This window comes from Ornithorhynchus anatinus, chromosome 14 (genome assembly GCF_004115215.2).
Source record: "Ornithorhynchus anatinus isolate Pmale09 chromosome 14, mOrnAna1.pri.v4, whole genome shotgun sequence".
Lineage (NCBI taxonomy): Eukaryota > Metazoa > Chordata > Mammalia > Monotremata > Ornithorhynchidae > Ornithorhynchus > Ornithorhynchus anatinus.
The window spans coordinates 27,654,224-27,680,492 of record NC_041741.1 but is presented as its reverse complement, the minus strand read 5'-3'; the positions used below and the strand labels follow the sequence as shown (position 1 = coordinate 27,680,492).

At 49.3% G+C, this 26,269-nt stretch overlaps 2 protein-coding genes across 3 annotated transcripts in view; one reads left to right on the top strand and one right to left on the bottom strand.

Annotated features, from left to right (window-relative positions):
* Positions 1 to 3,690, bottom strand: part of METTL25 (methyltransferase like 25) — a 91,286-nt gene extending 87,596 nt beyond the window's left edge. For both annotated transcript variants that reach the window (XM_029079235.2, XM_029079234.2), the window contains exon 1: positions 3,581 to 3,690. In XM_029079235.2, the coding sequence (XP_028935068.1) occupies positions 3,581 to 3,689 (109 nt within the window). In that variant the 5' untranslated portion in view covers position 3,690. The remainder of the gene's footprint in view (positions 1 to 3,580) is intronic.
* A 1,026-nt stretch (positions 3,691 to 4,716) lies between these two features.
* Positions 4,717 to 11,679, top strand: CCDC59 (coiled-coil domain containing 59). The gene is made up of 4 exons (XM_001505680.5): positions 4,717 to 4,978; positions 7,328 to 7,544; positions 9,504 to 9,603; positions 11,474 to 11,679. The coding sequence occupies exons 1-4, from the start codon at positions 4,810 to 4,812 to the stop codon at positions 11,630 to 11,632; spliced, it is 645 nt and encodes a 214-aa protein (XP_001505730.2). The 5' UTR covers positions 4,717 to 4,809; the 3' UTR covers positions 11,633 to 11,679.
* Positions 11,680 to 26,269: the final 14,590 nt, after the last annotated feature.

The window sequence follows — 26,269 nt, the reverse complement described above, 5'->3', positions numbered from 1 at the left end:
GTCCAAGTCTAAGCGTGGGGAGAAAGAAAGCCACGGGGGCTTCCACGTGATATATTTGTTTCATTACAATTTCAGCCAAAAAGTAAAAGTCTTCTTTGAAAATCGCAGCTGGGTCGATCTGTTTTTAAATGTTTGTTCTCATCCAATCTATAGGAAAGACAAAAGAGCATATATACTGTTTTCTTAAAGAAATCAATTTATGCCAACCAGTTTTGGGTTAGGGCTATTTTTTCTTTTATTCTTTTCATGTGGTTTTTCCACAATTGCACGCGAAAACGGTAAATCGATTACTCCAGCATCCAAATCATTCTTGGACTCAATTGAGCCGTGTTCATTAAAGGCTTTATACGTTCTTTCCGTGCCAATGTTAATCTCCGATGTAACTTCTTAAATAGGTCTAATTATTCCAAAAGCGTACTTCATTGATCTACGCGACGGCTAAAGCGTAGTCTCAGGTTGAATGGGGGGAGGGGGGGATTCTCTAGTAGAGTCATTTCTGCTTATAATACGGTAGTTATGTCCTAGTGATAACGTTGGTATCTGGTAAGCGCTTACTACGTGCGGAGCACTGTCCTAAGCGCCGGATACATCTTGGATTCACGGACACGCTTACTTACTCGATTCTTTTCCTGGTAGCAGAAATAGCAAAACCAGTAGTAGTAAAAGCGGGATTTATTGAGCATCTACTCGGTGTGGTCGAAACGGTCAAAGTTCTTGGGAAGTACAGAATAAAAAAGCGACGTATTCCCCGCCCTCAGGGAGCTTGTGCGTTAGAGGGGGATAAACATAAAAATCTTTACAACTAGAAAGGTCAAAAATGAATAAAATGGACATAATAATGTTGGTATTTGTTAAGCGCCCATTCTGTGCCGAGCACTGTTCCGAGCGCTGGGGTAGATACGGGGTCATCAGGTTGTCCCACGTGAGGCTCACGGTTAATCCCCATTTTACAGATGAGGTAACTGAGGCACCTATACAAGAGCACTAAGCACAAAAGTTCCTGGATGGTATCGCGCAGGGTGAGGAAACTGAATCGAAGGAAGCTTGGAGGAGCTGCTTGTAGAGAAGCAGCACGGTCTAGTGGATAATAATGTTGGTATTTGTTAAGCTCTTACTATGTGCCGAGCACTGCTCTAAGCGCTGGGGTAGATACAGGGTCATCGGGTTGTCCCAAAAGAGGCTCACAGTCGTAATCCTATTTTACAGATGACGCCTGGGCCGCGGTCGGATACGGTCGCGTTTCTGGAGCATTAGTTCCCATTCTCTCTCCCCCCTTCTGCTCCTCCATCCAGAACGGCCTGCGGTCGCCGCTCAAAGGAGGTCGCAGCCTGCGGGCCTCCGGATAACTCCCTGCTCTTGATTCCACGGGCAGCCAGACAACGAATGATAAACGGAAGGGATTTATGGTGCTAATTTCCCCTAGAGAGGCCTGCCCGCTTGATTTCTGGGAATCTACGACGCCGGCCGATGAAACCGACGGGGTCGTCGGACGATGTCCGGCGTCCTACCTACTTGAAAGCGCATTCACTGCGTCTCGGATAAAAGCATCCTCCCAGGGCTGGAAAAGAAATACCGTCGGTATTCGTTAACAATGTCGGTATCTGTTAAGCGCTTACTATGTGCAGAGCACCGTGCTAAGCGCCGGGGGAGACACAGGGGAATCGGGTCGTCCCACGGGAGGCTCACGGTTAATCCCCATTTTCCAGATGAGGGAACTGAGGCCCAGAGAAGTGAAGTGACTCGCCCACGGTCGCACAGCCGCCAAGCGGCGGAGCCGGGAGTCCAACCCATGACCCCTGGCTCCGGAGCCCGGGCTCTTTCCGCCGAGCCGCGCTGCGTCCCCTGAAAGGAGACCGGAAGAAGAAAGGAGACTGGAAGGTGACAGCCAAACTGGGAAGAGGTGTCCGGTGGCTCGGCCCGGAATTTCCAGATCATCTGAAAGGCGGTACGAGGGGAAACGGCACGCTGATTTAATTCACAGACGATACCAGATGGGAGGAGAGCAGCGCAGATCGAACGGGGAAAAATGCAAGCTAATACATTCTTCCTTCGGGGACGGAGATGATCGGAGACGCAGAGACGGCGTGCCCTTCGGATGAACTGTGAGTCAGGAGGCCTGCGTTCCGTTCCCCGCTCCGTCGCGGATCGTCAACCTCAACATCATCATTATTAGCGACGCGCGTAGAGAGCTCGCGTTCCATTTATTGATACGGATGCTACCGATGCCCGTGGACTGGGGAGCGGCGTGGGCTCGGTGGAAAGAGCCCGGGCTTGGGCGTCGGAGGTCATGGGTTCGAATCCCCGCTCTGCCCCCGGTCGCTCATTCATCCGACGGTATTTATCGAGCGCTTACCGTGTGCAGGGCACCGGACCGAGCGCTTGGAACGGACAGAGACGGTTCCCTGCCCTGCGGCGGGCTGACGGGCTGATCGGGGGGAGACGGACGGACGAGAACGATGGTGATAAACGGAGTCGAGGGGAAGGACGTCTCATTAAAACAGAAGGAAGCAGTGACCTCGGTCAAGTCGCTTCACTTCTCTGGGCCTCAGTTCCCTCATCTGTAAAATGGGGGTGAAGACTGGGAGCCCCGTGTATCTCCCCCAGCGCTTACAACAGCGCTCTGCACACAGTGAGCGCTTAACACACACCGACACTATTATTATTCTTATTGTTTGGATGCCCGTCTCCCCCCTTCTAGACTCTGAGCCTTTTGCGGGCAGGGACTGTCTCTCTTTGTCACTGCCCCGGACTTGCCAGGCGCTTAGCACAGCGCTCTGCGCCCAGAAAAGCAACCGAACAGTAAGCGCTCGGTAAATAGGAACGGCCCCTTGTCAGCTGGGTGACCTTGGGCAAGTCACTTCTCTGGGCCCTCGGCTTCCCCATCCGGAAAATGGGCACGAATGAATAAGGTTGCTATCTGTTCAGCGCTTACTACGTGCACAGCACCGTTCTAAGCGCCGGGGGAGAGACGGGGGATGGGGGGTTGGCCCACGTGGGGCTCCCGGTCTTCACCCCCATTTTCCAGATGAGGGAACTGAGGCCCGGAGAAGTGAAGTGACTCGCCCACAGTCACCCAGCTGACAGGGGGCAGGGCCGGCATTCGAACCCACGACCTCGGACTCCCCGGCCCGGGCTCTTTCCACTGAGCCACGCTGCCTCTCATAATAATACTGTTGGTATTTATTAAGCGCTTACTAATTAAGCACAGAGCACTGTTCTAAGCGCTGGGGTAGACGCAGGGTCATCAGGTTGTCCCACACGGGGCTCAGGGGCTTCATCCCCATTTTCCAGATGAGGTCACTGAGGCCCAGAGAAGGGAGGTGACCTGCCCACAGTCACCCGGCTGACAAGTGGCGGAGCTGGGATTCGAACCCACGACCTCGGACTCCCCAGCCCGGGCTCTTTCCACTGAGCCACGCAGCTTCTCTGATGAAGGCTGGGAGGGGCAACCTGATATCCAGCGCTTAGCAGAGTGCTTTGCACATAGTGAGCGCTTAGCAGATGCCATTATTATTATTAGCATTGATGACTACGATTGAAGGGATGAATGAAAGAAAGATAAGGGGGGGGGGGGGCGCACCTGCGTGTCCGGCGAGGTCCGCCAGGGGGGGCGCCGCTCCCGCCTCCGCCCGCTGCTCGGCCCCGCCCCCCGCTGGGACTCCACCAATCACCGCCGAGGCCCCGCCCATCTCCGAGCCCCCGCCAATCACCGCCGAGGCCCCGCCCACCTCCGAGCCCCCGCCAATCACCGCCGGGGTCCCGCCCACCTCCGAGCCCCCGCCAATCACCGCCGGGGTCCCGCCCATCTCCGAGCCCCCGCCAATCAACTCCGGGGCCCTGCCCACTATCGAGGCCCCGCCCACCTCCGCGGCCACGCCAATCACCGCCGGGGCCCTGCCCACTTTCGAGGCCCCGCCCACCTCCGGGCCCCCGCCAATCACCCCCGAGGCCCAGCCCACCTCCGAGCCCCCGCCAATCACCGCCGAGGCCCCGCCCACCTCCGAGGCCCCGCCAATCACCGCCGGGGCCCTGCCCACTTTCGAGGCCCCGCCCACCTCCGGGCCCCCGCCAATCACCCCCGAGGCCCAGCCCACCTCCGAGCCCCCGCCAATCACCGCCGAGGCCCCGCCCACCGCCGAGGCCCCGCCAATCACCGCCGGGCCCCTGCCCACTTTCGAGGCCCCGCCCACCTCCGAGCCCCCGCCAATCACCCCCGAGCCCCCGCCAACCACCTCCGAGCCCCCGCCAACCACCTCCGAGGCCCCGCCCACCTTCGAGCCCCCGTCAATCACCGCCGAGGCCCCGCCCACCACCGACCCCCCGCCCCTCAAAGCCGGTGCCCCGCCCACTTCCGAGGCCCCGCCCGCCGCCGCAGAAGCCCCGCCCACCGCCGCCAAGGCCCCGCCCACCTCCGAGCGCCCGCCTCTCCGCGCCGAGCCCCCGCCTAGGAGCGCCTCGTCCCCGCCCCCCGGCAGGGCCCCGGCGCGGCGCAGCGCGGCCCTGACGGCGTCCGGCGAGGCGTGGAGCAGGCGGCCCCACAGCCCCGCGCTGTAGAAGTCCACGGTGTGGGCGGCGGCGAGGGGCAGGGCCCGGCGCAGGAAGGCCAGCAGCCCCCTCAGCCTCCCGCGCAGCGCTTCCGCCTCCGGGCCGCCGCCGGCCAGCGGCGCGGGGGGCGCCATGGCGGCGGGCCGGGGTCGGGGCCTCCGGCCGGCAGGGGGCGCCCCGGCGGAGGGCCGCCGCCCGCCCATTGGCCGGAGGGCCGCTGACGTCACGGGGCCCGCGCCTGCGCCGTGGCGCCGACGGGCGGCGATGAGGGCGGCGGGCGGCGGCGGCGGCCGCCATGTTGGAGGCGGCCATGTTGGAGGCCGGGATGGCGGCGGCCCAGGAGGACCTGCGCGGGGACGAGGACGAGGAGGCAGGACCAAGCGGCCCTGGCGGCCCGGACCGCAGAACCCCTTCCAGGGCAGCGTCCGCGAAGGTGAGCGGATCGGAGCCCGCCGCGCCCACCGGCGTTCAGTCATTCGTCCAGCCATTCATTCATTCATTCATTCGGACATACATACATTCAGTCATTCATTCGGACATTCATATCTTCATTCGGACTTTCATTCATTCATTCGCACATTCATATATTCATTCGTCCAGCCATTCGTTCATTCGGACATTCATTCATTTTGACATTCATATATTCATTCGGACAGTCATTCATTCACTCATACAGTCATTCACACATTCATTCGAACAGTCATTCATTCACTCATACATTCAGTCATTCATTCATAAATCCATTCGTACATTCATACATTAATTCAGTCATTCATTCATGCATTATTCACTGTCATTCATTCGTACATTCATTCATTCATACAGTCATTCATGCACTCATTCGTACAGTCATTCATTCACTCATACATTCATTCATACACTCATACATTCATATATTCATTCAGTCACACATTCAGTCATTCACACATCCATTCGTACATTCATTCAGTCATTCATTCATTTATACATTCATTCATACAGTCATACATACATTCATTCTATCATCGCTATAATAATAATGTTGGTGTTTAAGCGCTTACTATGTGCCGAGCACTGTTCTAAGCGCCGGGGGAGAGACAGGGGCATCAGGTTGTCCCACGGGAGGCTCACAGTGAATCCCCATTTTACAGATGAGGTCACTGAGGCACAGAGAAGTTAATAATAATCATGATGTTGGTATTTGGTAAGGGCTTGCTGTGTGCAGAGCACTGTTCTAAGCGCTGGGGCAGAGACAGGGTCATCAGGTGGTCCCACGGGAGGCTCACAGTCTTCATCCCCATTTGACAGATGAGGGAGCTGAGGCCCAGAGAAATGAATAATAATAATTAACAGTATTCGCCAAGCCCTTACCGTGTGGCAAGCACTGTGCTAAGCGCCCGGGGCGACAGAAGGGAATCAGGTCGTCGCTCGTGGGGCTCACGGTCCTCATCCCCATTTTCCAGGTGAGGGAACCGAGGGCACAGAGGAGATAAGCGGCTCGCCCGAAGTCCCCCAGCAGACCGGCGGCGGAGCAGGGATCAGAACCCACATCTGACACCCAAGCCCCTGCTCTTTCCATTAAGCCACGCTGGCAGTCCCTAATTACGCTATCTGTTAAGCCCTTACCCTGTGCCGAGCACTGTGCTAAGCGCCCGGGGCGACAGAAGGGAATCAGGTCGTCGCTCGTGGGGCTCACGGTCCTCATCCCCATTTTCCAGATGAGGGAACCGAGGGCACAGAGGAGTTAAGCGGCTCGCCCGAAGTCCCCCAGCAGACCGGCGGCGGAGCAGGGATCAGAACCCACGTCCTCCGCCGCCCAAGCCCGGGCTCTTTCCACTAAGCCACGCCGCTCCTCTAAAGCCACGCTGAGCGTCCTCGGAAACCCCACGGACACCTCGGCCAACCGGCCAATGCTATTGACTGAGCGATTATTAGGTGCAGAGCACTGTATTAAGCACGCGGGAGCGTACGCAGGGTGTCGTGAGACAGCACGGGCCTGGGAGTCGGAAGGTCCTGGCTTCTAATTCCTACTCCGCCGCTTGTCTGCTGTGTGACCTTGGTCAAGTCACTTCTCCGTGCCTCAGTTTCCTCATCTGTAAAATGGGGATGAAGACTCTGAGCCCCACGTGGGACCACTCGAATACCTTGTATCTACCCCAGTGCTTAGAACAGTACTTGGTACGTAATAAGCGCTCAACTACTAATGGGCGAGTTATTTAATAATGTTGGTATTTGTTAAGCGCTTACTACGTGCCGAGCACCGTTCTAAGCACTGGGGCAGATACGGGGTAATCAGGTTGTCCCACGTGAGGCTCACAGTCTTAATCCCCACTTTGATGATGATAATAATAATAATAATAATAATGTTGGTATTTGTTAAGCACTTACTATATGCAGAGCACTGTTCTAAGCACTGGGGGAGATACAGGATCATCAGGTTGTCCCACATGAGGCTCATAGTCTTAACCCCATTTTACAGATGAGGGAACTGAGGCCCAGAGAAGTGAAATGACTTGCCCACAGTCACACAGCTGACAAGTCGGGATTCGAACCCATGACCTCGGACTCCCAAGCCCAGGCTCTTGCCACTGAGCCACGCTGCTTATTTAATTTCTCTTTGCCTCGGTTCCCTCATCTGCAGGCTGGGGGCTTAATACCTGTGCTCCGTCCTATTTGGACTGAGCCCCATATGGGTCCCGATGATCTCGTATCTACCCCAGCGCCTAGTACAGTGCTCGTCACATAGTAAGCGCTTACATACCACTGTTACTATCATCGACTGAAAACATTTTCTTTCCTTTAGGGCAGGGATTTGCTTTTCGAAGAAAACAGAAAATCCAACAAAAATACACGAAATTTTTGAGGAAGAAAAGAGAATCCCCCGTTCCTTCCGAGGCCCAGTTCACGGAAACCTACCCAGAGCACTTGAGGCATCTCTACGTAGCCGAAGAAGCCACGCTCGGTGCTCGGCGCCGAAGGGAGCGCCAACTCTCTTCTGGACAGAGTAGCCCTGCAGTGAGGTATGCCTTCCTCTTCCGAGTGTTTAAGTTGAACCGAAGAGTTAGCAGCTCTAGGTCTGCTTCAGGAAAGAGAATTTGGGGAAAGCAACAGGGCAAAGTGGCAGAGCTCCGGGGTCTGGGAGCCAGAGGTCCCGGGTTCGAGTCCGAGCTGCGCCGCTACCCCGCTCCGTGACCCTGGGATCGTCACCGAGTTTTTCTGTATCTCAGTTTCCCCCTCTGCAAACTGGGGATGATCACACCTGCCCTTCCTGCCTATCGCGCAGGCTTGTTGTGAGGAATAAACTGAGCTAATTCATGCGAGAGCACTTTGGGAATAAAAGCCCTGTAGCAAACCAGGGTATTTTGGGGGGGAAAGCAGCGTGGCCTAGGGGAAAGGGCAGGGGACTGGGAGTCAGAGGATCTGCGTTCTAATCCTGACTCCGCCACTCATTTTCTCTGTAGCCTTGGGCAAGTCACTTCCCGGTGCCTCACTTACCTCATCCGTAAACTGGGGATTAAATCCTCCTCCCTCCTACTTTGAATGTGAGCCTCTTGTGGGATACGGAGACTTTGTCCAACCTGGTTATCTTGATCTGCCCCGACGCTTAGGAAAGTGCCCAACGCATAGTAAGTGCTTACTAAATACCGTTAAAGGACTGCTAAGTTAGGGGTGATGCTGCCCTTATTCTCTCATTGGAGGAAGAAGGAACTTGAAGGTGAAAATAGGACAGGAAAACCAATGGCGCGATTGGCAGGTTGATGCCACGGGGCTTTCGTGATATTCTCTTTTCTCGCCGACCCACTCTCATACAGTACAAATTCTCTCACATATCCTCACCTTCCATCCCGATTTGCTTGTATCCACCCCAGCGCTTAGTACCGTGCCTGGCACATAGTAAGCGCTTAATAAATGTAACTGCCCTTATTACCTTCCATTCCATTTAGTGTATCCAGTTTGGGGGCTGCAAGGCGGTGGTTGTTTTTTAAAGAAATGTTTGGCAGTTCATTCCAGGATCTTTTCGTCTCCTTAAAAGTAGCAACCGTGACTTGAGAGTGTTGGCTGGTCTCTGACACCCAACTCACCACCCTTGATAAGTCAAAGCATATGTGTGTGTGGTCCGGGGCAGGAGGAGAGTGGCACGCTTAATTTTTAATGCCGCATCAGGGAACTGCGTGAACTAGCTGCAAAAAGCAGCTGTTCTGGGTCAGAGATGACTCGACAGCATAAGGTTACTGCTATTGGTTTTTTGTCTTTCTCCCCCGATTAGACCGTAAGCCCATCGAAGGGCGGGGACCGTCTCTATCGGTTACCGATTCGTCCGTTCCAAGCGCTTAGTCCAGTGCTCGGCACATAGTAAGCGCTCAATAAATACTATCGAATGAATAAGGCGAGGCAAGTTCGTGGTCGTGAACGGAAGTTTTCAGAAATCCCAACTTGATGACTAGTTCTCTGGGTATCGCGAGGATACGATCTGGATGAGCCCCAGACCAACTTTTCGCCAGTCTCGCTTTTACGCTTGCCTGGACTAAAGTAGCGGCTCTAAATCTGAAGCCCCGTGACAGCTTTCAAGTTCGTTTGTTTCCAGCTGCGATTATTTTTGCACCAAGTGGTCGTTCGTATAGCTCCGTTTTGTACAAGCTTTTTTAATCACCCTTCACATTTGGGGGAGAATTAAATTGAGCCCAGGTAAGCGGGTGCCAGTGATTTGCCATCCTCCCTCAGTGTTTCTCACATTGAATTGGCAGGGAACTTTGCAGAAAGCTTGAATGAGCAGTAATTTCAGAGGAGCTAAAAATAAAACCAAAGCTGTTGAAGACAAAGGAAGTTAAATGAATTAGCAAGTCAGGTATAACTTAGTTTTGTTAAAGACCTTGAGTCGTGCTTTAACTGAGCGTTCGTCTAATCTTAGACGACGCAGTTTCTTCAGGACTAATTCAACAGCTTTCTGTCTTAATTGCGATTTCATTTATCTTTCAAAGTTCCGTTACACCCCCGAAGAAGAACAAGAAGAAGACGTCAAATCAGAAAGCAAAAGAAGAGTATGATATGATCGTTGCAGAACGGGCTGCTAGGAAACAGGTACTCCGATGATTTCTTAAATGGGGGAGGGCAGTTTATATCAGATTGTTATCATTAATAACATGTCTGGTGGACACAGGTGCTCCATAAATACGACTGATCTAAAATGTTGAGTTGAAGAAGTTGGCTTTGGTATTCTTCTGCCCCAAGTTGGGTCCAGCATGTAACTTGAGGTTAATACGTATAAGTGGCACAGATCCCCACTTAGTTATTCTAAAATGGAATCAGAAGTTGAAAGGTATCTGAATGAGAAGCATTGTAGTGGCCTGGGAGTCAGAAAGTCATGGGTTCTAATCCCAACTCCTCTCTTGTCCGTTCTGTGACCTTGGACAAGTCACTTCAGTTCTCCGTGCCTCAGTTCCCTCATCTGTCAGATGGGGATTGAGACTGTGAGCCTCATGTGGGACAAGGACTGTGATCAATCCGACGTGCTTATGTTCACCCCAATGCTCAGTACAATACTTGGCACATAGTAAGTGCCTAACAGATGCCGTTATCATCATTATTATCATTATTAAAACAACAGTGGAATTGGAGCCAGGGGAGCCAGGAGGTACTTGGACTTTTCAGAAACTGCCAAATGGATCATACCCCACTTTTAGTGTTCAGAAATAGGTTTTTCTTTATGCACATTTTAGCCACTTAAAATAACCAGTCCCTCCGTCTCCCCATTATAAGACATCTCTTCATGCTTTTCCACAGCAGTGCTACTGAATTTTACTACTCGGAGTCCTCACATTGCTCTCACACCACACTGGTGCTCTGGTTTGGGCGCGCATATGTATGTGTTCTGCCTTTTGAGTCTTCCTAGGCCACTGCTTAGTCACTGTGCAACAATCAGTTTTACTTATTGGGCACTCACGCTATACCGAGCACTGTACTAAACACTTGAGAGAATATAATCAAGTTGGCCGAGGAGCACCAGTAGAGCTGCTGTGCTTTGCCTTGCAGTTATCCTAAGTAGATTCAGTATGGTATGTCAGTACCTAAAAAGAAACGCCGGGGAACGGAGTGGACTTGAGAAGCAGCAACGGCCTAGCGGAAGGACGGGCCTGGTTGTCAGAAGGACTTGGGTCCTGATCCCGGCTCCACCGGTTGTCTTGATTGGCTAATCCCTGCCTCGGTTACCGCATCCGTAAAATGGGGCTTAAGACGGGGAGCCCCATGTGGGACGGAGGCCGTATCCAACCCGATCAGCTTGGATTTATCCCAGCGCTTAGTACTTAGAAGAGTACTGTTTTGTCGCTGTACATCCAGATATGGTGGCACTTTGGAGAGCCACACGTACCTGTCATGCAGCAGTCTCTGAGCAGATGTTTGGGGAAAGGGAGGGTTTCAACGGGTGAGTGAGAAACCGGTGTCAGCTACCGTGAGTAACGAATGTCAGAAGAACCGTAACCTGACCACTAGATGATGTGTGCGAAAGTGTCCGGACTCGGGTGAGAGTCAAATCAGTGTGTACAGAGCTCTTGGGGAGGACAGTTAGGATTTTTATGTGCATGTGTGTTAACGTTTATCTGTTTAACTCCATAATCGACCTTGTATTGTTGTTACCTGAAAATAAGATGTCGGGAACTGGTCCTCTCTTGTTTCCTGAACCCGAGGTCTTAAAAATGTTTTTATATAGCTGGTCTGCTGTCCCGTTATGGAGAGAAAATCAATATCGCGTATTCAGCGTAAAACTGAAAGGGCCTTTCACTGACATTGTCATTCATGACATTGACATTCATTGACATTACCTGCTCCAACTTGTTTTATTCGGTTTGGTAGATAGGACCTGCCGTGTATTCATGACGCAAGCTGTGTCAAAGCCATCCCTGCTTGGCGCGCCCTCCGCTCACGATCAGTGTTCTATCTGTGTCGATTTCAGGAGGCTGAGGTAAGAAAACAAGAGCGAGAAGAAGCACGGAAGCTTTACCAAAAAAGGAAAATGGAAGCATTCAAAATATTGAGTCAGAGGACTAGAAAGGGACAGCCAAAGTTAAACGTACAAATGGAGTACCTTCTTCAGAAGATCCAAGAAAAATGATAAAAACCTGTTTTGTATACAAATAAAAATATATCTCTGCTACTGGATTCATTTGGATATGATTACCTACTTGTAGCAATTCACTGGCTGATTTAACCCATTAGTATTACAGCTGCAGATAAATAATTGAGCGTGGCCGCCTTCGTAGATTGTAGATTTTGAGAGGGATTATGTGTGGAATATTTTCCTCTCCCAGTGATTTCAGGGAGAAAGTTCCCCAGACTTGTTGAACTGCAAGGGAGTGGTTTCCCTATTATGGTTTCGGTTTGTCAGATAAGTAGGCCACAAGACCAAGCTTGCGAGAGAATTCCAGAAGAGAGACGGGGCATCGAAACGGATGCAGTGCATCTCCAGGCGACTACAGAACCGCGCTCCTCGGAAACGTAAGCGCCGACCACGAGCGCGTCGGAGCAGCCGTCGGCCTACGGGACTGGCACCAGTCGGTCGATCAGTAGCATTTGTCGAGCACTTGCTGTGGGCACTGAATTGTTAAGGGGGGGGTTTAGTCATTCAATATTTCATTCATTCACTAGTATTTATTGAGCGCTTACCAAGTGCAGAGCACCGTACTAAGCGCTTGGAATGGACAAATGGGCAACAGATAGAAACAGTCCCTGCCCGTCGACGGGCTTACGAGTCTAATCGATGCCATACTTTCATTTACCCCCTTCCTCCCCTCCCCCCAGTTGCGTTTTTTGAACCAAACCCACCCTGACGCTTGATTCGGTCGAATTTGTTGAGCACTTACTGTGCGCAAAGCACTGTACTGAGCGCTTACGCTTGATGCCACCACGGAGCCGGACGCCGAGCCGAGACGTTGCCCTGCGCCAGCAGAATGGAGCCCCCGCCCGCACCCAAGTGCTCGGGATGCTCACTAAAGCTAGGGGCCCGGGACCAGAGGGTGGGACGGGCCGTCTATCGCTCACCTGTTTTACCTCCAGTCTTCCCGACCAAGCCTTGGCAAGAGGATGGCCGTCGAGATGGCGGCGGCGATTCCCAGACCCCGGGCGCCTCGGGCGGAGAGACCTCCAAGCTGCCCGGGAGGGCTAGTGAGCGGGTGAGACGCGAAGGCGGTCACCTCGTCCCCACAGAGGGCCGGAGGGGAGAAGGCTCTCCGACCCAGCTCCAGAGACCAGAGGGACTGAGAGAGACCCCCGTGACGGTGGAGGAGGGGATTGGAAAATAGCACCGGGGCCTTGGAACACAGATTGGACCACGGCTCTAATAGGTGGGCCTAATTCCTGACTGGTGGAAGTGATTTTTCTTTTCTTTTTCTTTTTTATGAACGTCAATTCTAACCCATAACTCTTCTAATTGAAGAGATAAGCGGTGTTCTCCCCAAGGCGCTTCGGAGACAACGATTAGGAGCTTCTGCTTGATGCAGAGAGGTACGGACCTATCGACCGCTCGATCAGTAGTATTTACTGAGTGCTTTCTGTGTGCAAGGCATTGGACTGAGCGCTTGGGAGAGTATGACACAATAGGTCACCTGCTTCTGAGTTCCTTGCGGGCAAGAAACGTCTGCAAACTCTTGTGTTAATAATTACGGTATCCGTTAAGTGCTTACTATGTGCCAAGCGCTGTTCTTTCCCAAGTGCTTAGCGTATAGTAAGCACTCAAGAAATGCTATCGATTGCTAAGCATTGGGATGTTTTTGAGCGGAGGGATTAGAACCCGGGTCCGCTGACCCCCGGGCCTGCGATCTATCCAATAGGCCACGCTGCCTCTCTAAATTGTGGCCATCTGGCAGGCAAAGAAGCAGGGCTGACCTGAGTATTTTTGTAATTTCCCCGCTAGTACGGAGCTTTGCACATCTTAAACGCCTAAAATGTCATGACTATCGCTACTGACTTGAATAGGAAATGTGCTCTCAAGTAAATTAAATAATAGAGGATCAGCTGTCCTCTGATGATACAACAGAATGTTTCCGTGTAGAAGCATAATACATCTTTGAAACGGGATCTCGATTTTATTTTCAAGCAAAGCTCAGTAAAAACATTTTCAGACAACACTGTACTTGTCCGACATAACCTACGGCCAGTTGTTTTTCACCTCTCGTCATTTGTATTGCTTTTTCTCAAGTGTTAGAAGAATACCTTATTGCATTCCCTTTCTTTAATTTCTCAACGTTTAGGAGTGCTTTAAGTGTTAGGCAGGTATACTGGCTACGTTCTTCTCAATAATATAGCCATACTGCACCTACCACGGGGAGTAGCGTGGCCTAATGGAAAGAGCACGGGCCGGGAAGTCCGAGGACCTGGGTTTGAATCCAGATTCCGCCCCCTGCCTCTGTGAGACCTTAAGCAAGTCACTTTATTTCTCTGTGCTTCAGTTTCCTCAACTGTAAAATAGGGATTAAGTATCCGTTCTCCCTTCTCCTTGGACTGCCAGCCCCGTATGGGACCGGAACCGTGTCCGACCTGATTATCCTGTATCAGTCCCAGCATTTAGTATCTGCTTAATAAATAGGAATTATCATCCTTAATCAACCAACCAATAAATTGTATTTATTGATTGCATACTATGGGCAGGGCACTGTACTAAGACTTTGGCAGTGTACAGTATAACACAATTAGTAGACATGTTCCCTGCCCAGAATGAGCTTACAGTCTAGGGGGTGAGACCGACATTAATGTGAATAAATAAGTAGGTTATAATCTATAATTTACATAAGTGCTGTGGGGCAAATATCAAATGTCCTAAGGTCACAGTCTCAAGCGCAGAGGCGGCACATTCGATTACACTGATCCTGGACGAAGGCTAGTCACTTTGGGAAGTCTGTGAGCTCTTTCAGGACTTTAGGGTGCTGTTCAGGATAGGAAATGCTGTCTTAAGGGCCCAAACAGCCAATTTACCTTTATCCTAACTAGCCTATGCCTAGGACATAATGCACTTCTTTCTAGGATCTACAATTGTGTGTGCAGTGTTAGTCAACCTCTTGTTACCCTAAAAATTTCCACATTGTTTCTTGTTCTTTGCAGTACTTTTTCTTCGAATAAAACGTATGCATCAAAGAAAGGCGTTTCAGAGTGATACAATAAGAGCCCAGGAAAGTACTGCAAATGAAGGTGCTAAAAATATCTCGACGTTCACGGAACGGTTATTTAAAAAAAGAAATTATACGACATTGTTACGGTTCCCCCGTGCCATATGCCGACCCGAACAGATGGATCAGAGGTGCATAAAGGAGCAGCCTAGCGCCTGATCTCGCCCATGAAACGCTCCACTGACACGCCACCTGCCACGGGTCTCCAGTGACGGCATAAACGGTCGAATAAACTCCCCTCCCATAACCGTCCCCCGTTTTATGAACACCGATTCTCCCATTACCAGACTCAGCCACTCACATTTCTCCCAGTTCCTCTCCTCAACTCCCAATCAAATGCAGGGTTCTTTGTCCTTCCCCCTCTTCGTTGTCTCCACGATGGTGGGGGTAAGTGGATTCTCCAAGCCTGTAAAAGTTCATTTTTTTGCCCCTTGGCTTTGTTTCCCTCCAATCGGGTGGCCTCCCAGTTGGCTCTTCCAAATTATTGCTGATCTTCGTAAAATGCCAGAGCTGCAGTCTGCGGGTAGACCAAGAGGGGGGTACGCTTCCTAGGTACAAATGTAATAATAATAATAGTAGTTATAACTAATAATATAGTCGTTTATAATTATATATAATAGTTATAATTTGGTAATCAGGTCCCACACGGGACTCAGAGCGTAAGTAGGTGCGCTCACCGGCACCGAATCCCCATTTTGCGGACGAGGGAATTGAGGCACAGAGAAGTTCAGCGACTAGCCCAAGGTCGCACAGCAGATAAGAGGCAGAGTTGGAATCAGAACCCAGGATCTCTGGCTCCCGGGCCCGGGCTCTTTCCATTAGGCCAGGATGTTTATCCTGAGAGAAATTATCAGGCCTTGGAGCTTGTTTTTTCTGCTTTGTAAATAGAACACACGCAATACTGTGAGGTGGTGGTTGTCTTACGCTGTCGAGTCGAGCCATAGCGACGCCATGGACGCGTCTCTCCCAGAGCAGCCCACCTCCATCCGCGTTCATTCTGGTAGCGGATCCGTGGAGTTTTCTTGGGAAAAATACGGAGGTGGTTTACCACTGTCGCCTTCCGCACCGTCAACCTGAATCTCCGTCCTCGACTCTCTCCCGTGCCGCTGCTGCCCAGCCCAGGTGAGTTTCGGCTTGTCGCAGATGGCCCGCCGCTCGCTAGCCACTGCCCGAGCTAGGAGTGGAATGGACGTTGACTCTCCCGCCCGTCGTCGAGACTGGTAGAGTGCTGGGAACTCTCCAGGGGTGACCCTGAGAGGTTGCTGTGATTACAAAATATAAATTTACAGAAAAATAAGTAGAGAATCACTTCAAATTCAAAATTCCAACCTGGTCCAAACTCACATCGCTCAAGCTATTCTGAAACATAGATTGTGACCATAGGATGTATAAATTCTAATCAAGGAAGAGTAGCCGGAGAATCGACCGATCATTAGAGAGAGGTGTCACATCCAGGATGACGTAAAGTCTTAAGGACGTCGTCAAGAAAAACTCATTATTTAAGTGCATTTTGAGGAATCATTGCAAGGATTTGCGGGGAGGGGGAAGTAATTAGCAATTAACTAAATAGTTGTTACAATTTTTAGCTCTCCGGGAATCTGCTCAGCACGTCGACAAACCATTTTTAAGATTAATGACCCCAGGCTAGAGATTAACAACGGGAAAACTATTCAGATATAGAAAGAACTGCATCCAACTAGGATAGTTGAATGCTTAGGAAGAACAAGTGAATTATTTTCCAGGGCTACTATACTTATGTGAGTATATCAAGTGTACCACATACCCTCACTGTCACTGGGGAAGCAGCGTGGCTCAGTGGCAAGAGCCTGGACTTCGGAGTCAGGGGTCATGGGTTCGACTCCCGGCTCTGCCGCTTGTCAGCTGTGTGACTGTGGGCAGGTCACTTCGCTTCTCTGTGCCTCAGTTACCTCATCTGGAAAATGGAGGCTTAACCGTGAGCCTCACGTGGATGACCCGATGACCCTGTATCTCCCCCAGCGCTTAGAACGGTGCTCTGCGCATAGTAAGCGCTTAACAAATACCAACATCATCATTATTATTAATTAATAATGGAACAGTACGGGTTTAGAGCATCATTTCACTCCACTAAATCTGCAGTTCTCCATGCACCCGAAATACCTATTTGGGGAGAATAAAGTACATTTAACAATGCAGATTTATCTCCATATTAAAAAGGTGTAAAATAAACATTCCACTTGAAACATTAAGTTCCAAAACCCTGGCTATCAAAATCGTATTAGGCAGAGTTGGCAACTAGGGCTAATTGGAGGTGAACTCTTAAACTTGGATACCTTTACCTCTGTTACGGATGACGCCATTGGCCTGTTCTTGGCGAAGAGGGAAACAGGATGAAAGAGAGAGACGAGGGTACAAAAAAGCAAGAAGAAGCCAAAACCAAAAAAGACAGCAGAACTAGAGACAGAGGATACGGGAATCAGTCAATCCGTTGTGTTTATTGAGCGCTTCCTGCGTACGGCACACTGTGCTAAGAGCTTGGGAGAGCCAAAGATGGGGCAAGAGACCCAGGCCCAGATTGCTAACCTTCTAGATCAGCCATCAAGTGGATGGTCTTCAGGGTCAATTTCTCACAAGACGCACTTCACCCTTGCTCTATGACTTTCTCTCCTACTTTTTTATGTTATTTGTTAATAATAATGTTGGTATTTGTTAAGCGCTTACCCTGGGCAGAGCCCTGGGGAAGATACAGGGTGATCAGGTTGTAATCCCCATTTTGCAGATGAGGTAACTGAGGCACAGAGAAGTTAAGTGACTTGCCCACAGTCACACAGCTGATAAGTGGCAGAGTCGGGATTCGTTAAGCACCTCTACCGTGTGTCAAGCACACAAGTCCTAAGCTCTGGGGTCGATACAAGTCGATAAGGTCGGACACAGTTCCCGTCCCACACATTCTAAGTAGGAGGGAGAGAGCGCTTAGTACAGCGCTCTGCATACAGGAAGCTGTGACGTGGGACCGAAGGTGAGGAAGGAATATATCCATAAAGGATATGGGATATGCTTCAAGGAGATGGATCTGAGGGCACAGATGATAGAGGTAGAGAGTAGGGAAACGGAGTCCAATTCCCCTAGGATTCAAAGCTGCTCCTTAACCTTAAGCGGGGTATTTTGGAAAGCGAGCCATCTCATTCCTTTTTCAGGCCCGTAAGCGACGAACGCAATCCCCAAACGGTCGCCCAATTGTAGGCTGCTATTTTGGAAAGCGAGGCATCTCATTCCTTTCTCAGGCCCGTAAGCGACGAACGCAATCCCAAAACGGTCGCCCAATTGTAGGCTGCTTAGCGCTGAACGGGCACCTCTTTTCTGGAACGGTTAACGCTCTTTCACATGTGGTCATTTTTCTAGCGAGGATTAAACGTAGACTCAGAGAGAACCGGACTCCTGATTGCAATATAAAGGCAGAGCGTGACTAACCCGCTGTCTTTGCAGGCCAAGACACTCACCCCTCTTCTCTTCTGGAGACATTCCCTAGATCAAAGAGTAGGAAATCAGTAAAGATTAATCAATCAGGACACATTATTCAAGAAGTTAGGGGGGAAAGAAAGAACAAAGAAAGAAAAAATAGTAAAGTCTGGCAATTCTCAGATTTCCTGCTCTTTACGGTTATATAAAACGATACAGATTTTAAAGTCTGTCTCGATCATCGAAGATAACGGAAGGGTGACATCACGTGTCCTTCGGAGGAGATCGCTAGACACGGTTTGTCTGAATCGTGGAATAGTCTTCGGATGGGTTTCTTCTGGAGAATTAAAGCATCTCCCCTCTCGGCAAATAAGTGGATGGGTTAAAATTCTTTTTTTGAAACGCTCTTTCGTGGATAAGTGGATTAAGGTTTTAGAGGAGGTTAACCGGGAGTCAACAATGGGCTCGAGAAAATCTCGCTAGGAGCTCCAGGAAGATATTGAGAAATTGTGATCCCACGCAGAGCTCTTACTGCTTAGCCTCACCAAGACCTGCCGGCAATTTCTAGAGGTGATTTGCCCAGGGGGTGGCTTCTTCTCCCCCTAAAACTCTACTCCCCTGTCAAAACTCCTTAGTCCTTTCATTCACCACGATAAATGGGACCCCTGGTGATAGTTATTTTCCATTCCTAAATGCCATATCCTAGATTTGTCCCTGATGCCTCTCACCCTGTTTGGATGGGTGCGTTTTTTTCTAATTGGTCTGAGTCATTTCAAATCATTTCCTTGCGCTCTACAAAGTGTCAAGCGCCGTTCTAAGAGTTAGGATAGAAAGTTGATCAGGTTGAATTCGGTCCCTGACCCACTTGGAGCTCACCGTCGAAGTAGGAGGGAGAGTGGATATTGAATCCCCATTTTACAGATGAGGAAATTGAGCCACAGAGAAGTAATTTACCCTACATCACACAGAAGGCAAAGGGCCAAGGCGGGATTGGAACTCAGGTCCTCTGACATAGGGTCCGTACTCATTCCATTAAGCCACGCGGCTCCTACTAATCAGAACATTCTAAGTAAAGTATTTGCCTTTTCCCGATGTGGATGGACTTCTTTTAGAGAAGCAGTGGAAAGAGCCCGGGCTTGGGAGACAGAGGTCACGAGTTCGAATCCCCACTCTGCCCCTTGTCAGCTGCATGACTGTGGGCAAGTCACTTCCCTTCTCTGGGCCTCAATCACCTCATCTGTAAAATGGGGATTAGCTGTGAGCTCCACGTGGGACAACCTGATCACCTTGTATCTCCCAGCGCTTAGAACAGTGCTTTGCACATAGTAAGCGCTTAACAAATACCACAATTTAAATGATCACATTCCCAGGAAAGCCGATAGCCAGCAGAGGGAGTCTCTACCACCGTGAAATGGATTCAAAAATTATGATGGTGTTCGTTTTTCTTATCTACCCAGTGAGAAAAATGACTTTCCACAGCACTTATAGGAGAATTCAGAGCATTTATTTTTCTATGAAAACACTTGATAGGTTTTTTTTTTGGTTCTAAACCATTGAGAGTGGATTGATTAATATTAGTCTCTCCATAACTAACATGAAGCAGGGAACTCAAGCTGCTAGCTGGGGAAGGAAGGCAAAATGTACAGGTTGTCTCCTAAATCGGTGGATTTTTGAGGGCATCTAAATTGGGGTGTTGTATTAACACTGAAATCAATTCCAGAAGGCCTGCGGAGGAGGGCAACCCAGAGGAAAGAGTTCAAAACTGGGGACCGGGGGACCTGCGTTCTAATCCTCGCTCTGCCGCTTCTGTGCCGCGTGACTTTGGGAGAGTCATCAACTTCCCGGTGCCTCAGTTTCCTTATCTGTAAAATGGAGATGAAATACCTGTCCTCTCTCTTACTCAGACCGTGAGCCCCAAGTGGGTCAGGGATAGTGGCCATCCCGATTAACCTATATCTACCCCAGCACTTAGAAAAATGTTTGACACATAGTAAGCACTTAACAAATATCATAATTATTACTCTGAAGGACTTTTGCTATTTTTTTCTTTTGAATACAAAGCAGTGATACAGAGCAGATGATATATAAAGCACTCGACAAATGTGACATTCCTATTTATTGTTTAATCTCGGAAATAAGAGTATAATTTTTCACATTACAGCACGACTCAACGCTTTTGAAGGGGAGGCTTTTTTTCCTTATTAATACAAAGAATTAGAAATGACTGCTACGGCGGTATTTTAAAATGAATTAATGACATCCTTACTGGGGTAAAAAAAAAAAAGAGAACTATGTGCAACAGAGCAAAAGTAAAAGTTCATCAACAATCAACGGCATTCTGGGATCATAAAAGGGAGACCCTCAGTAGCCTGAATGTGACATGCAACTCAGACCGAACAATAAGCGCAGCCAATGGTGGTACAACAAAGTGGAAGACATCCACATTTGACCACCACCGTGCCAAAGAGTTTAACTTAATGTGCTTAATGTGTGTTTAACTAAAGTGCTTAATAATGTTGGTATTTGTTAAGCGCTTACTATGTGCAGAGCACTGTTCCAAGCGCTGGGGTAGTTGCCATTGTTTTTACGAGATGTTCTTCCCCTCGACGCTGTTTATCGCCATCGTTCTCGTCTGTCCGTCTCCCCCGATTAGACCGTGCGCCCGTCAAACGGCAGGGACCGTCTCTATCTGTTGCCGACTTGTTCATCCCAAGCGCTTAGTACAGTGCTCCGCACATAGTAAGCGCTCAATAAATACTATTGAATGAATACAGGGTCATCGGGTGGTCCCACGTGAGGCTCACAGTTAATCCCCATTTTACAGAGGAGGGAACTGAGGCCCAGAGAAGTGAAGTGACTCGCCCACGGTCACGCAGCTGCCAAGTGGCGGAGCCGGGATTCGCACTCATGACCGCTGACTCCCAAGCCCAGGCTCTTTCCACTGAGCCACGCTGCTTCTCTGCTTACAAGCGCTCACCGTGGGCCAAGCACCGCTCTGAGTGCTGGGGTAGGTAGAAGTTAATCAGAATGGACACAGTCTCCGTCTCACCTGGGGCTCCGCGGTCCAAGTAGAAGAGAGAACAGGTATTGACTCCCCATTTTACAGCTGAGGCACCGGAGGCGCGGTCATTCATTCAGCCGTATTTATCGAGCGCTTACTGGATGCAAAGCGGAGAGAAGTCAAGTGACTTGCTCAAGTTCACACAGCAAGCAGTAGGCAGTGCTGGGATTAGACCGCAGATCCGGTGACGCCAAAGCCCATGCAACCTCCCCGTGCTCCGAAAGGATGATAGAGTCACCTTCGGGCAGTAGATTGATTTCTTTTTACTTTAACTCTGCGTGGGAGAAAAAGGATGCTAGAGTGAGTTCTTTTGGTCATTAGCTTCCTTTCTCGATTATTTTAGAATAAACTCTCTTTCTTCCCTTTTTCCCCAAGCAGAGCTTTCAAGGCAGGCCCCAAGACTGAGAAGCAGCGAGGCCTAGCGGATAGAGCCACTCTGCCACTGGCCTGCTGTGTGACCTGGGGCAAGTCACTTTACTTTTCTGGGCCTCAGTTTTCTCATCTGTAAAATGGGGATTGAGACTGTGCGCCCCATGTGGGACAGGGACTACGTCCAACTCGATCTGCTTGTATCCACCCCAGTACTTAGTACAGTTCCTGGTACATAGAAAGGCACTTAACAAATACAACTATTATTATTATTATTGTTTTTAGAGCTTACTCCCATGACTCTTAATTGAATCCTCAGCTTGGGCCTGGCGGTCTAAAACCTCAGTAGCTTTAAATGATTTTTTGAAAATGTTGTTCATCAATCGATCCATGGTATTGATGACTGCACGCGGAGGACTGTACTAAGCGCTTGGGCAAGTACAATACAGTAGAGTTAGTAGACACAACCCCTACCCACAAGGAGCAGTGTGGCTCAGTGGAAAGCCTGGGAGTTAGAGGATCTGAGTTCTAATCCTGGACCTGCCTCTTGTCGGCTTCATGACTTGGGCCAGGTCACTTAACTTCTCCGTGCTTCAAGTCCATCAGTGCTCAGATTAAACCGAGAGCCCCATACGGGACGTGGACGGTGTCCAACCCGATTAACTTGTATCTACACCAGCGCTTAGTACAATGAGGGACACATAGTAAACACCTAAAACCATCCATTATTCATTCAATAGTATTTATTGAGCGCTTACTATGTGCAGAGCACTGTACTAAGCGCTTGGAATGGACAAATCGGCAACAGATAGAGACGGTCCCTGCCCTTGGACGGGCTCACGGTCTAATCGGGGGAGATGGACGGACAAGAACAATAGCAATAAATAGAATCGAGGGGATGAACAGCTCATTAAAACAATAGCAATAAATAGAATCAAGGCGATGTACATCTCATTAACAAAATAAATAGTGTGATGAAAATATATACAATCGAGCGAAGGAGCACAGTGCTGAGGGGAAGGGAGAGGGGGAGGAGCAGAGGGAAAGGGGGGGAAAACATTCCCTTAATAAAAAAGGAACTTACAGTATACGGAGGGAGGCGGACAGCAAGATAAATTACCGATAGGGGAAATAGTAGAGTCTAAGGATATCTACGGAAGCTCATTGTGGACAGGGAATGTGACGGTTTATTGTTATATAGTACTCTCCCAAGTGCTTAGTACAGTGTTCTGCACACAGTAAGTGCTCAATAAATATGACTGAATGAGTGCATCGGTACTGTGGGACTGGGGTGAGTATCAAAGTGCCAAGTGGTACGTAGCCAAGCGCAAAGGTAATGCAGAGGGGAAGGTGGGAGGGGAAATGAGGGTTTAGAAAGGAAAGGAGGAAATGTGATTTTAATAAGGCTTTGAAGGTGGGGAGAGTGATGGTCTGTGGGGTAGAAAGTGGGAGGGAGTTCCAGGCCAGGAGGAGAACATGGGCGGCCAGATAGAACGAGGTTCGGAGAGTAGGATGCCATTAAAAATATGAAGTGTGAGGACTGGGTCGAGGTAGGAGGAGATCAGTGAGGTAAGGTATGAGGGAAAGAGTCGATCGAGTGCCTTAAAGCTGATGTAAGAATTTGCTTCTCGATCTGGAGGGGAAAGGGCAACCTGGAGAGAAGGGGAAGGGAAAGGGATGGAGGGCAGAAATCATTGTCCTTACTCTATTACTTTCTTCCAATCCTAAGTACACTGCTCTGCCTTTAGTAAGTACTCACTAAATACAACTGCCCATTGGTTGATTTTTGGAAAGAAACAACTGTGAAATGATTTTCACTGTACAAAAAACAAACATAGAAATACACATCTCCTGTGTTCTTCTCCATCACTTGACTGCTGTGCGACCTCGGGTAAGTCACTTAACTGCTCTGTGCCTCAGTTACCTCATCTGCAAAATGTCAATTAAGTCTGTGAGCCCTATGTGGAACACGGACTGTGTCCAATCTGATTAGCTCGCATCTACCCCAGCGCTTAGTACCGTGCCTGGCACATAGTAAGCTCTTTACAAATGCCATAAAGAAACCAAACAAAAAAAATCACCTCGTGAGAGTTTGCCACCACCCAGTTACAACAAAACCCAAGTCCTTAGTCCCTTGGTGCTAAACGGTCATGGCCTCCTTCAAGCCAGAAGCTGTTTTTCTTGGTATCTGTTGCCTTCTTTTATGTGTACGCACGTCTCTTTTGTTTCAGAATTACTTGGAGGCTGGATAAAAATCATTCACCGTGGCCAAGATTGAGGCGCGATTTCATCTAGCATCTCAATGTGCCATAAACCCTTATTCTTGAATCGTATTATTTAATCAAAAGTTAATTTCCTGCCAAAGGACTGGTTAAGGAGTTTCTAATTCTAACCTCCTTCACTGAAATGTAATTGGACTTTGCTCCAAAATGTAACCTGAAAAGAATTGTAATATAACTCCGCTCTACAGGTTCGAAGTCTTGAAATCCATTTTTAATTTCACATCCGAAGTTGGCTTTCAAAATTCCAAACCTTTATCCTACAAAGCCGCTTTCCCTTGTATAAGAAGATGCAGCTTGTGTTTGTGACCACAGTAAGGAACTGGTAAATTGATACACTTCTAACGGTGAACTATATTCGGTTTGGCTCCAGATGATTTTGAGTCCCCTGATGTTATTTCGAATTCAAAGCAAGGGTTTGCTTAATCTGGAAGTCACGTCTAAATCCCCAATATTCGACTTTGTTCTTCTCCTAGAACAATACCGGGAAATTCGATTTTTGCCTCACGTTAAAAAATAGTTTTGAGGATTGGGAAATCTGAAATTGAAAGCAGAGATTCCTATCGTGGAAGGCCTGTGTGCCCAGGCTAAGAGGGACGTTATCAACGTGGCAGAAGCAGGAAGCTTCCATCCCTCTTCGGTTTCACTGTTCCTCCCTGGAAGCAGCCAATGACCGCCATCTTTGTCAGCAGCCCAAAGCGACATTTGCTGTGGCTAAAGGCGTGGCTTGAACTCTGACCCGCGAGGAATCCACTAGATTGTAAATTCCGTGAGGGCAGGGATCATGTCTATCTACCCGTTAATGAATCAGTGGTATTTATTGAGCACTCCCTGCGTGCAGAATACTGTCCTAAGCACTTGGGAGAGTACGGTATAGTTGGTAGTTGGGCTTTCTACCTGTCTTCCAGGAAGTGTACAATGAATTGGAGAAGCTTTCAGTCTATTGTATTCTCTCAAGTACTTAGAATAGTGCTCTGCACATGGTAAGCACTCAATAAATGCCATGGTTTGATTGAGCCTGAATTATACTTCTCCAGCCAAAGCTCCCTACTGATTTTTTGTTTTTATTTTGTGTATTTCTCTTGAATTTATGTTTTAGTGAACGGTGCTTGTTACATAGTAAGCGCTAACAAATACCATCATCGTCATTATTACTATACCATCGATTGCTTGACTGAGCGCTTACTATGTGCATCGCACAGTACTAAGCACTCCGATAGGTACAAGGCAATGCAGAGCACTGTCCTAAGCACTTGGAAGAGTACAACACGACAGGGTTACCTACACGTAACTCTTTCCCACCATGAGCTTACGCCAAGTGCAAAGATCAATTCTGCTGTGTTTGGCTCTGTTATGAAGCCAGAGTAGGATTCGTAGAGTGCACGTTAATGTTCTTCTGTAATTTGTTCAGAAGTCATTCGTTGACAAGCAACCTAGTGGATAGAGAGCACGGGCTTGGGAATCAGAAGGACCTGGATTCGATCCCCGTTCCGACGCTTGTCCACTGGTGACCTTGGGCAAGACGCTTCACTTCTCTGCGCCTCAGTTACTTGTAAAATGCAGATTTAGACCGTGAACCCCATGGGGGACATGGACTGTGTCCAGTCTGATTGGTTTTTATCTACTCCAGCTTAGCACAGTGCTTATCACATAGCACTCAACAGATGCCATAAAAACCCCCAAATCTGGTCTGAATCTTGTCCATAAAGAAATTCAGGAAGATCATTTCCAGCTAGTCATCCAGAACCCATACACGACATCAAACGACAGGACAAGATTATCAAGAAGGAGGTTCTGTAATGTGATCGGTCCAACAGCCTCGACGGAGTGTTCCCTCGCGTCGCAGTTCCGCTGAGCAGATCATGGGAGAAAAACGTAAAATATAGGGACGGCTCTTAAATGGAGAATGGGAAGGGGACATACACAAGCTGGAAGGGCAGAATAAACTTTAGAGAGACGTATCTGTAATTCATTTATCGTATCTTAATTATTTATTATATCCATAAATCATTTATTAAATCTCTAAGTTATTTGTTACATCCATAAATTATTTATTCACATTCACGTCTGTCTTCCCCTCTAGACAGCAAGCTAGTTGTGGGCAGGGAATGTGTCTTCCACTTCTATTGTGTTGTATTTTCCCAAGCACCTAGAAGAGTGCTCTGCACACAGTAGGTGCTCGATAAATATGATTGATTGATTGATTCAGTGACATAGAGAGGCACAGTCAAGTACAGTGTGAAATAGCAGTTGGTGGTTGGGAATTCACTGCAGCAGAGCAAACGAAAGCTTTTCCAAGTTCGGTATGTTACGAATCAGGATGGAAAACAGAACAGGGGAACATACCGCCAGCCTTAGGGACGCAGCTTGGCTCAGTGGAAAGAGCGCGGGCTTGGGAGTCAGAGGTCATGGGTTCGAATCCCGGCTCCGCCGCTTGTCAGCTG